We start from the raw sequence: 12228 nt of genomic DNA, 5'->3' as shown, positions 1-12228 counted from the left end.
AGGATTGGGGGGCGGGAGGGTTACTCCAGGTGTGGATTGAGGTGGCCTCATTCCTATACTGCACTGAGAGCCACGGGGCCCTGGCCCAGCATTCATTCATTCATTCATTCATTCAACAATTACTTACTGGAAACCTGTTATCTGGCCTGTTTGAGAAGCTGGGGAAGACACAGACCAGACAAACCTGGCCTCCGTCCTAGGGGGAGACAGCAAGGGTTGAGTACATACACAGTAATTAAGGACAGCGTCAGCGCTGTGATGGACCTGCCCAGCCACATGGGCCCAGGTGGGAGATCTGGGCAGGAGAGATGCTGGTGGAGGGAACCAGGATCCCTCTGAGGTCCAGGTGCTGGAAGGCTCCCAGGGTCACAGTGACCAGAGCCACCGGTGCCCAGCTGACCTGCCCCAGGGCCCCCGACACCTCCCACCTGCTCACAGACTGAGGGGCCCCCAGAGTTCTGCCAACCGTAGCCAGGAAATCTGATGCTTCGTTTCCTTACGCTGACAGCTACAGGGTGATTGACGTTCTCTTCCTGGCAGGAAGAAAAGTCCACGGAAGTAAAGTGGTTTATGTAGAAAGCTGGAGTGTGCCCCATCTGCCACATCTCTCAGGGGATGGTGGCTTTTGCCTGCTGTGGCCAGTCCCAGCGGGGAGGCCCGGGAACAGGGTGACCAGCATGACGAGGACAAGCCTTCCAGAGCGTCTGTCCGTGCCTCCCCTCCCCCGCGGCAATCTCCACTCCCTCCCTTTCCATCCCAGGGTCTCTGCCCTCATTCCTCCCCACTCCCTCCCTGCCTCCCATCTCACTGCTCTGATGCTCCCCCAGCTGGTCTATGGTGTAAATTTCAGCTGACTCTCTTTTTTTTTTTTTAATCTTTATTGGAGTATAATTGCTTTACAATGGTGTGTTAGTTTCTGCTTTATAACAAAGTGAATCAGTTTTATATATATATATATATATATATATATATATATATATATCCCCATATCTCCTCCCTCTTGCGTCTCCCTCCCTCCCACCCTCCCTATCCCACCCCTCTCGGTGGTCACAAAGCACCAAGCTGATCTCCCTGTGCTATGCGACTGCTTCCCACTAGCTATCTACCTTACGTTTGGTACTGTATATATGTCCATGCCTCTCTCTCGCTTTGTCACAGCTTACCCTTCCCCCTCCCCACATCCTCAAGTCCGTTCTCCAGTAGGTCTGTGTCTCTATTCCTGTCTTACCCCTAGGTTCTTCGTGACATTTTTTTTTTCTTAAATTCCATATATGTGTGTTAGCATACGGTATTTGTCTTTCTCTTTCTGACTTACTTCACTCTGTATGACAGACTCTAGGTCTATCCACCTCACTACAAATAGCTCACTTTCGTTTCTTTTCATGGCTGAGTAATGTTCCATTGTATATATGTGCCACATCTTCTTTATCCATTCAGCTGAGGGGAGGAAGCTGCCCGGTTGGTGACAGGTGAGGGCTACTTTGCTTTTCCAGAGGTGCTGCACGATCTCATCAGAGTTTGCTGGCCCAGGCCTCTCCTTTAGAGAGTGAAACTGTAGAGGATTTTCCTCCTCTTCTGCGTAATCAGACACATGGCACATAACAAGCCCCCAGCACTTCACTTCACAAAGCATGAGCCCATCTGCGTCCACTCCGTGACCTGGGAGGAAGGACAGACTCCTTCAGTATCAAGGAGGTGATGGAGCTCAGAGGGGAGGGAGTCTGCCCTGGATGCCCAGCGGGGCTCAGATCACCCACTCGGGACGCTGCCCGGGACACCGACTCCAGACCCAGCAGAGCCACCGTCCTAGCAGGGCAGCACGGCTCCAATTCCTGGAGCCCTTCTCCTCTGAGATGGGGGGAGGCCCTGGGCATCCCAGTTCCTTACCCAGAAGCTACAGAGGCTCCCCCACCAGCAGCCAGACTTGCCATTAAGTCTTTCAGAACTCGGAATCATGCTGAACACATCCCGCTTGTGCCACTTACAGAGAGACTTAAAATCTAAAGAAAGCTCCTCTTATAAGGATCAGAACAGGCAAAACCCAGGATTTTGACAGCAAGGTTCGCTCATCATTTATTAAGAAGGCCTTTAGCTTCTCTGTGTTATTCTCCTCCCTGTTTTTTCCTCCCTACTTATTTTGTCCCTGTGTGCTGACTTTTGATGAAACACAGCACCTCTGTTCTCCTGAGTATTATTTTCAGAGCTGCAGAAGGAGAGAAGAAATGGCAAAGTTTGCTAGAAGGTCATTTCTAGGGACCCCTGACTCTCTGGTCTGTGGAAGCTGGCCCCGTCCCCGTGAGCCTCTTAGACATTTTTAATTTTCAGAGACTCGGTTGAAGGCATCTTTGTGCATAGAAATCCATCCCATCAGCTCTGGATCTTCCAAGTCAGTGGGGAGAATGTAATATTAGCTTAGGCTGCTATGACAAAACACCAGACTTAAACAGAAGACATTTATGTCTCACAGTTCTGGAGGCTGGAAGTCCCAGATCAAGGTGCCGGCAGGGTTGGGTTCTGGTGCAGGCTCTCTTCCTGGCTTGCGGACAGCCGTCTTCTCACTGTGTCCTCACACGGCCTTTCCTCCGTGTGTGCACAGGAGAAAAGAAAGCTCTGGTGTCTCTTCCTCTTCTTATAAGGACACCAGTCCTGTCAGGTCAAAACCCTGCTCTCATGACCTCATTTAACCTTAATTATTTCCGGAAAGACGCAGCCTCCAAATACAGTCATGTTGGGGGCTAAGGCTTCAACCTGTGAATCTGGGGGGACACATTCAGTCCATAGTCTAGAGTATTTTGGGCGATGATATAAAAGGCTGTGTTCGGGGGCCACAGCAGAATCTGTACATAGGAGACCCCCAAGTTTTTAAGTCCAAATATTAAGAAAAGGAAACAGGATGCAAGCCAAGCTTCGGTGTACAGGAGAGACCTGGGGCCCATGGTGAGTTCTCACGGGCGTCCCCCACCCCTGCTTCCTGCCAGCAGAGGTGGGCAGCCGAGGCCCTGGGTTCCCAGCTGGGGCCCAGCTCCCCTCCAGCCAGCAGTGTCACCGTAGGCTTTGAGTTAAGGTTGGTAAAGCATTAATTACCCACATGCATGGGATTTCTTTATCAAAACCAGCAGTCCTAACCCAGCGTCTTCCCGAGGACACCCTATACCCACGCGTGCACGCAAGGCTTCCAATCGCCAAGCTCGTTGCCATCCTGCCCAGAGCCTGGGGCATGATGGAGTGTGTAGATTTCATTTATTTCACTAAGCTGTGTTCATCAGACAGCCCATCTCAGGAGACACACATCGGGCTCTCTTTGCGTCCCGTGAGACTTTTAAAAATCGTACCACTGGTATTTCTCTGCTGCAAAGCCTGGTGGGTCTGTCTTTTTACAAAGAAAGTGAGGTGTCTGACAGCCATTTGAGATCAATTCCAGATCAAATCGTGAGCAGTGAGGACTCTATAATGATGCCAGAAGTTTCTTTCCCATCCCCACTGTCACCTAAAAACATAAGTCTAGGGCTTCCCTGGTGGCGCAGTGGTTAAGAGTCCGCCTGCCGATGCAGGGAACACGGGTTCGTGCCCTGGTCCGGGAAGATCCCACATGCCGCGGAGCGGCTGGGCCCGTGAGCCATGGCCACTGAGCCTGCGCATCCGGAGCCTGTGCTCCGCAACGGGAGAGGCCACAACAGTGAGAGGCCCGCGTACCGCAAAAAAAATAAAAATAAAAAAAATAAGCCTATTCCTCCTTGGAGAGCCCGCCACCACCCGTGGCTTCTTCAAGGCCCTTACCAGAGCTGAAAGTTTTGACCCGTTTTCTCGTGTCCGTCTCCCTGACCAGAACGGGAACTCCAGGGCTCAGGGCTGTGTCTGCCGTGCTCAGCTCAGAACTCGATGTCCACCACGGTACCCAGCACAGAGCTGACCCTCTGTACGTGTTTGTTGAATGAATGAATGACGTAGCTGTGAGCAGACACCTCAGTCCAGCGGGGGCCCAGCAGCTCTGTGTTCTGGGGAGCAACCTGGGAGCGCTACATTTTCCCCAGCCCTTCACCACTTCCTCTCTCCCAGCTCCTGTACGAAGAGTGGGCGAGTTACGGGGTCTTCTACAAGTACCAGCCCATCGACCTGGTCAGGTGAGAGGGGACGCTGGGAGCAGGCCTGATGGGATAGATGTCCCTGTGCATTTCGACTGTGCTGAGTGTGCAGTGCACGGGGGCCTGTTTGAACTTGAAGAGTTTGTGTAGGAAAGCCAAGGTGTCCCAGCAGGATGGGAGCCTGGCTGAGCCTTACATAGCAGTTTATTCAAATTCACTGCAGGACGGGCTCTTATCTGTCATATTCACTGTCTCCCCCTAAATTCACCGTCCAGCTTGACCCAGCCAGGCATCTGGTGTGATTTCTTTCTGTGTTGAAAGGAAGGAAAGAGCTGCCTGGGAATTTGTAAGAATTGCCCCTCTGGGCAATGCGTCCTCTCCTGAGGGGACCTCCATCCCGGGGCAGGAAGGGGCGAACAGATCAGGCAATGGGGACACGTAGACCAGTGCTCAGCCCATCAAGGAGCCAGAGACGCTTAACACACAGCGTGACTGGTTCTCTTGGTGCCTCGGGGCTGGAGTTTTTTCCTGTTCTTGGGCTGAACGGGGCTGGAACAGAGCTGACAGCCTCCGGGCGACATCGTGTCCTTCAGCGTGGGCATCACAGGCGGAAATGTGCCCACCTTCGGGGCACAGTAGAGAAGTGCTGGCATAGGGAAAGCAGAGAGCACCCCAAACCTGACCTGGCTCGGGGGCCCCCAGTCTCTGCTTCTTTGGTTGAGAGAATCAGGGGCCCCCCGAAGAGCTTCTCCTCGCTCGGGGGGAGGGGGTACGGTGTAATTTATTCCCCCTGATGTGGATTGAGAGAGTGTCTCTGTTTGGCTTTGCCCTGCGGTGCAGGAAGTATTTTGGGGAGAAGATTGGCCTGTACTTCGCCTGGCTGGGCGTCTACACCCAGATGCTCATCCCCGCCTCCATGGTCGGGATCATCGTGTTCCTCTACGGATGGGCCACCGTCGATGAGAACATCCCCAGGTAGGCGGGCAGCCCCTCTCGCCGAACGCATCCTCATCTTACTAAGGAGCCGCGTTCCTATTGCTGCAGGAACAGAACTCCCTGGGACTCGGGCCCCTCACCCCAACCCCTGCCCTGCCCCACTCAGTGCCCCTGGAAAGTCACAGGCCAGGCCAGGCGGTGTCAGAAAGAGATCCGCCCAGTCCAAAGGATGTAATAGCCATCGGAGCGTGTGGGCGGCCTTTGCAGACACGATCGCCCCCGGAGACGCTTTATTGTTGAGAGGCAGACATAAAATAAACATCCAACTCCTTTTCGTTCTTTGAAGCTTTTTTTCCCATTTAGTTCTTGGTCATTATGTGACAAGAAAATTGACCGCTTCCCTGTGTGGTCAGGAAATGAGACGGATGTGACCATTTGGAGACCTTGGGGCAGTGCACTCAGCCAGCCAGGCCCTGTGTCCGTGCCGCGTCCCCTGGCCACATGGCTTTGGGAGATGTTGCAACAGGACCGTCATGAGAGCTGACCGGGTGCAACAGGCCCCGGTCTCTGAACGCAGGGCTGATAGCACTGCTACTGTTCACCAAGGGGTAGGCCAGGTGTGGGGGGCTCTTGGAAGGAGGCCAGGACCCCAGAGACAGCCCGGCGTCGTGCCGGGTGTGGTTCTCCCAGAATGGCAGCCAGACGTTAGTCAAGCAGCGGGAGCTTGAGGACACCGTCTCCCCTCTTTTCTAGTGGTTTCCTAGACTTGCTAATACCGACCCAGGGATAACTGATTGTGTTATGAGTTCAGGATTTCAGGCCTAACTTCCATCAGGAACAGTGTGCCGATGGGCAAAACACCAGACAGAAAAGTGGACGCCCCTGGCCCTGTCTCTTGGGGGCTGGCGGTCTGTCGGGGACAGTCCCGGTACATCAGCGCAGTTTACGTTTCTTATGGCTCAGCCCAGTGTCTCTGAAGCAGAGCTGTGGTTTAGACAATCCATCCATGGTTCTGATCAGGAAAGAGCCGGTGAAGGAGTCTTACTTGGTGGAGAAACTGACTCCTTAGGACTCAGCGGTGCAGAAAGGCCACATCCAGTGATTCTGTGCGAGCGATTTGTGAATACATGAAAAACACCTAAACTATTCCACCCACCCAGAATCAGAACGTTAAAGGAATCCGGCTTATGTCCCTCCAAGGTTATTTTGGGCACAGGCAGGAGAAAGCTTGTCCCTTTTGTTTGCTAATGACACGAGCTCACTGTGCTTGGGTTCGAGGAACGCAGAGATCAAAGTAGCCCAGACGCAGAGGGGACCGAGTGGAGGGTGAGGGGCCCCCCACGGACACTTCTCCGTCCGCCTTCCTGCCGGTCCTGGAGGGGAAGTTGGGCTGGTGGCCTCGTCCAGGGTCCTCTGCCCCGGCAGGCGCGGGCTCCCTGACAAGGACGCCGACATCCCCAGGCCAGGCCAGGCCAGCGCTGTCACACAGCCAGGGAGGCAAACAGCATTTACTGGGAATCCTGGAGCCCCGTCTGACCTCGGCCTCTGCTCACTTGGTGCCGTGAACAAAGCAGGAAGTGTGCCTTCCCCCTGGACTGTGGCCCAAGCCAGTCTGTAGGATAGCCAGTGCCCCCGCCCCCCCTGCGCCCCGCACGATGCTTGCCCTGCCGCCCCGGCCCCTCTATTCGCCCCCGAGAGCAGGAGCACCCATGGCTTGTCTTTGTTTTGGCCGAAGGCAGTGAAGGGAGAGGCTAAGGGTTTAAAACCAGCAGAAACAGGCTTTTTGACTGGCTGATATTGTTTAAACTGGCAGGGAGGAGGGCTGGGCAGCCATGGGGCTCACAGGCAGGCAGAGACATGGGCTCTGGCCCCCCCGGCCCCTCCCATCCTCGGGAACGCAGGCGGCACCGTGGCAATGGTGGAGGGGGCCTTCCATCTACAGGTTCCCTTAGAGGGGCTGCGACGTCCTGCCCCTCTGCCTTTCAGGAGAGGCCCCCAGAAGAGAGGAAGCTCAGGGAGGGACGAGGCTCCATTATTCCCACAATAATGATGGTGAACGGGAGGATGAGTCCCAGGGCCCTTCCGAGGGCTTCACGTGCGTTCCCCTGTTTAATCCTCCTAACAACCCAGTAACACAGGTTCTCAGGGAATTCCCTGGTGGTCCAGTGGTTAGGGCTGTGCTCCTTCACTGCCGAGAGCCTGGATTCAATCCCTGGTCAGGGAACTAAGATCCCATGTGCTGTGCAGCGCAGCCAAAAAAAAAAACCAACAACAAAAAGACCCAGGATACGTGAATAAAATGCCACAGCCTTTAAAAAAAAATGGGTTCTCTATTCTCGGCATCCCCATTCTATAGACGGGGAAACTGAGGCCCAAGGAGTTGGAGCAACCTGCCCAAGGCCACACAGCTCACAAGCGGTAGAGCTCAGATTCAAATCCAGAGCTGGCTGGCTCCTGAGTCCACGGTGCCCTATGGCCTCTGTGTGCCCGTCCCCGCCCCACATACACGTGCACGTAGGCACACACACGCATGCTCACACACGCACTCCCCCAGATGCTTCGAGGCACCAGCTGGTCCATCTTTCCCTCTCCCACGCCTGACACCGTGCCTGGCACATACAGCATGTACACAATCTTTTAATGAGTCTTTGGTAAGAGTAACTGTGGAAGAGAATTGAGCTGAATGCCCACAGTGCTAGCAGAGGAGGGTCCCCCACAGCCTCTCAGCAAATGCTTCTCCAACACCGATGGCTGTGGCCCAGCCACGATTCTGTGCATCCAGAAATTTTTTTTAAAAGTCAAAAACGACCACCCAATTCGGCCCCCTCCTCGATAGCCACCTAACCCTTGGGAATCAGACTCCCGCCCGGGGTCTAATAATAGCTCAGTATCTTGTCCAAGTTAGCAGGGAGAAGGGCAGGGCAGGGCAGGGCAGAGGTGGCAGGGCCTAATTCTGGCCTCCCTTCTCATCTTCCAGAAGGAGAAACTGAGTCTGAGGCTGAAGGACAGGGTCGGGGGCACAGAGGGCATCAAGGACCTGGGCCACGCCCCCTGGTCTCAGCAGGGAGCCCTCCTGTGGCCTCTGGGCATCAGCTGAGAGCAGTGCAGGGCACAGGCTTGACAGACAGAGCCCAGGGCTCAATCCCCACTCTGCTGTGTGGCCCTGAGCAAGTGACTTGCCCTCTCTGGGCTCACTTCCTCATCTATGAAGATGGGATTGTAATGGCCCCAGAGCTGGTCCAGGCCAGGTAGACGCTCGGTGCAAGCTTCTGCTCACACAGCTAATGGTCGTTATTGCATTTTTCAGTATTAGCAGGAGACAGCCTGCGTGCTGGGCGGGGCGGAGGAGGCAGGCCACTGGGCATCACGCAGCTCCCCATCCTGTCCAGCCACGCCCCCTGGGCTCGAGCCCCAGACTCAGCAGAATAAAAGCCTGCCCTGAGCCGGACTAGTATCCTGAGCAGGAACTGCCCCTCACTTTCAGGGTGAGCCCGGCGTGGTGGGTCCCCAACCCCAGGCAGCTTGTGGGTGTGTTCCTTCCTACCCAACCACGCGTCTCCCGGGAGGAGGTCCAGGAGAACCATTTCTCCATCCTCTTAGGGGCCCAGAGTGCCCAGCGATGTCTGCAGGCTGGTACCCAGGGGCCAGCTGTCCCACGGCGTCCCCACAGGGATGGACTGAAGCCCGCAGGAACGGCGCTTAGCAGGTGCCAGGCTCACGGCCAGGGCTCAGGAGAGGCGTGGCGTTCTCGTGCCTCGATCCCATTCCTCCTTCGGGTCTCCGGGGCCTTGTCAAGTCAGGACCTGGACAGCATTCACTCTTAGCACAACCTTGACGGTGCCTGGTTATCAGAGGGAGGCTGGCTGGGACCTCGGCTTCAGAGATGAAAGCTCACCGGCCACACAGCCAAGTCCGATGGGTCTACGCCCAGTTGCAGGCTGGGTACAAAATTAAAATGCAGGGCCCTGTTCAAAAATCATTAAGGCTTTAAGGGAGGACAGAGTGTGAAACCGAGCTGGGGCCCCTGTGTGGCAGCGCCTGTCACACATCCCTGAAGCCCACCTGGGATGGAGAAGAGGCATGTGGGCACCGGCGGAAGCTGGCTGATGAGCCAGACCATGTCCACAACGGCGGGGACCCCCAGCACTTTCTCCCACCCGACATGGCTCCGGGAGGCTCCGTGGGCCGGCAGGGACGCTGCCCATCGGCCAGGGGACTCTGGGCTGCTCCCTTTCTTCCAGCATGGAGATGTGTGACCAGAGACACAACATCACCATGTGCCCGCTGTGTGACAAGACCTGCAGCTACTGGAAGATGAGCTCTGCGTGCGCCACGGCCCGCGCCAGCCACCTCTTCGACAACCCCGCCACTGTCTTCTTCTCCATCTTCATGGCCCTCTGGGGTAAGCCGAGCGCCGCCACCCCGTCTGTGGGTCAGAGGGTGGGTCCCCACATTCCCTCCCTCTCCTTGAGGCTACCCTCAGGACCGTTTGCCAGGAATGCACACAGGAGGAACGGTCAGCGGAAAGAATCCCCCGTTCTGTCTGCAGGTTACTGGGGTCTGTACTGGGTCACGACCCACAGATGCATCTGACCCGGCCAAGAGCCCCTCACGAAAAGCCTAGGAGGGTGCTTCGCTCCCGGAACCGGGACCTCTTTCCTGGGGCCGGCATTGGTTGCTGCTTTAGAACAAGGAGTGCCGAGGGTTCTGCCTTCCTCCCGACCAGGCCCAGGCCCTGGGGCACAGCTCTCATTATCCCCCAGCACCCCTGCAGGTGTCACATGCCCATTTTACAAGTAAGGAAGCCAAGGCCCAGGGAGAGTTGATGTGACTGGCCCAGGGTCACCCAGCTCCTGAGCGGCCAAGGTGAGGAGTGAACGTACGGTTCCAGAGCCTGTGCCTTAACTGCTGGACTCCACTGCTACCTGGAGTCCAGGGCAGACGGCTCCTCCTCCAGTATTCTTCCTGAATCCAGGTCCTACCTGGTACCCATCTCAGGCTTGGGGGGCATGGGAGGTGGGTAAGTGGTGGCTGGCTGCATTTCCGCAGACGTTTCTGGATTAGCAGCAGATAAGCCTGTTTCCTCCTCTGTGGCCCCGTGACACAGCCTTTGCCAGCAGGGCATTCAGGATTCGGGCAACCGTGTGCAGAGCCGTCCCCTGGGCACCAGAGCCCCAGTCTTTGCCCTCAGGGGCTCCCAGCTAGTAGGAGATGGAGCTGCACACAGGAGCCCTGGGGGAGGGAAGTCAGCTCTGCCCTTCCCCACATAACTCAACCCTCAGCTTCCTCGCCTGTAAAATGAGGGTGTGATAAGGATCAGAGGCAGCGGGCACAAAATCTCAGCCAATGCTTAGCACGTACATGGCTGACTCTCAGTAAACGGTCCTGCCCTGTGACCACAGACCACAGGCAGGGCTGCCTGACACACGGCGGGGGTTTGAGACTGAGTCAGGTGATGTGCCTTGCGTGTAGCATGCGTACCAACCAGTACTTACTAAGTGCCTGTGCTGGGCACAGGGGAAACCATGGGAGGGAAAATCACTGCATCCACTGACTTAGTCCAAGATTCAGGAGGGCGCAGCATGTGCAAAGGCCCTGTGGTGCAGGTGCAGGGAGCAAGTGGGAGTGGGAACAGGAGGACCCTGGAGGCCAGCAAGGGCCGCAGAGGACTTTGTGTTCTCACTGGGAGGACTCAGAAGCCGGTGCAGTCGGCCTCCTGTATCAGAAGTTTTCTCGTCTTAAACTTGAGTCAGAGACGGCAACTTACATGAGAAGCGGCTGGGGAGGTGATAGAGGGAGGCTGACCCAGCTGTGACTGGGGACAGCGGCGGGGCTTTCGCTCAAGACCCACACGAGCTCCGGGGCAGATGCTCAACCACCTGCACGTGACCGTGGGGGAAGAAAGCCAGTGAGAAAGTGTAAGAGCGGCGGTTAGCGGGCCTCTCGCGCCCTCCCTCCCTGGCCCTGGGCTCCCCAACTGTGTTCCGTCTGTTCCCACTGTCCTGCCTAGACGCCCAGTAACAGCTGTGCCAAACTGAGGGCCTGCGATGGAGGAGACTCTGTTCATTCCAGAGGGCTCTCGTGCCCACCCCTCCTGTGAGCTAAGGAGATGCCTCGGGCTTGGTGAAGCCCGTGTCGCGTGGAGCACAGGGGTACAAATGACAGCCCCCCCCACTCATGAACATCACCCCTCCACATCCTTCCCCCCCGGCTCAGCAGTGGCCTGTAAGCCCACGGACACCCGGGTAATAGGGACACCCAGGGCTGTCCATACACCCAAGCTCCGGGAGCTGGAAGCACAGCTTCACAATCAGCGCAGTCGTCATGGGCATATGATGGCCCTCCTAACGAGGCTGAGAATGAGAGTCACAGGTCACCAGCTCAGCATAAGGGAGAGATTTCCAGCAGTGAGTGCTGGGCTGGGCTGGCCCGGCAGGTGGTGAGCACCCTGTTTCAGGAGGCATTCAAGCTGAGGTTGGAGGAGTCCTTGCCGGGGCTACCACAGAGCATGGGGAGGTGATGTCTGTGTGTGGTTCATGGTGGCTTATGAGAAGATGCCCTGCACCACACGCTAGCTCGGATGATTAATTCTGGGATCAACCGGACTATAGATTTAGGCTCAGTGGCCATCTTCACGGAGCTGACGTGTATGTGTCTGACATTGGGCTCGATGCTACCTGCGCTTCATCCCACCTTATCCCACAGCTGAGAAATTGTCCCCATGTCACAGATGAGGAAAGTGGGTCTCCACTGGCAGGGCCAGGACTGGAGCCCACGCTGCCCTGAGCCTGTTCCGCCTCCCCTGCCCACCCCTGTCTCTTTGGACCCTGCGTCTATCAGAACCACGCCCCTGCCCCCCACCACCCTCTGCTCTCACTGCCAGCCTCCCTGGCCTTCCTCAAGATCTCTGGTTGGCTCCCTTCCTTCCTCTCTGATCGGGGCCCAGGAAGCTCCAAGCTGAGGCTGGAACACCTCCTGGCTGGGCACCCAGCCTCCCGGTTCCCCCGCTCCGAGCGGGGGAGGCTCACCCGGCAGCATTCACGCCCACGGTGGAGCCCAGCTGCACAGCTGCCGGCCTGATGGTTTGGTCCAATTCAATACCCAGCTGCACAGCTGCCCGCCTGATGGTTTGGTCCAATTCAATACCCAGCTGCGTTGGCTGTGAGCCAGGATGGCTAGTCAGCAGGTAATAGTGCCAGTCCCTGGGCCA

The 12228-nt window shown here is 56.5% G+C and overlaps 1 protein-coding gene across 3 annotated transcripts in view; it reads left to right on the top strand.

The window, feature by feature from the left end:
- Window positions 1-12228, top strand: part of ANO1 (anoctamin 1) — a 90411-nt gene that overhangs the window by 35850 nt on the left and 42333 nt on the right. For all 3 annotated transcript variants that reach the window (XM_060158292.1, XM_060158291.1, XM_060158290.1), the window contains 3 exons: window positions 4057-4121; window positions 4923-5057; window positions 9260-9420. In XM_060158292.1, coding sequence (XP_060014275.1) covers window positions 4057-4121; window positions 4923-5057; window positions 9260-9420 — 361 coding nt within the window. The remainder of the gene's footprint in view (window positions 1-4056; window positions 4122-4922; window positions 5058-9259; window positions 9421-12228) is intronic.

This window comes from Lagenorhynchus albirostris, chromosome 9 (genome assembly GCF_949774975.1).
Source record: "Lagenorhynchus albirostris chromosome 9, mLagAlb1.1, whole genome shotgun sequence".
In the NCBI taxonomy this organism is placed as follows: Eukaryota; Metazoa; Chordata; class Mammalia; order Artiodactyla; family Delphinidae; genus Lagenorhynchus; species Lagenorhynchus albirostris.
This window is presented reverse-complemented; position numbering and strand designations above follow the sequence as displayed.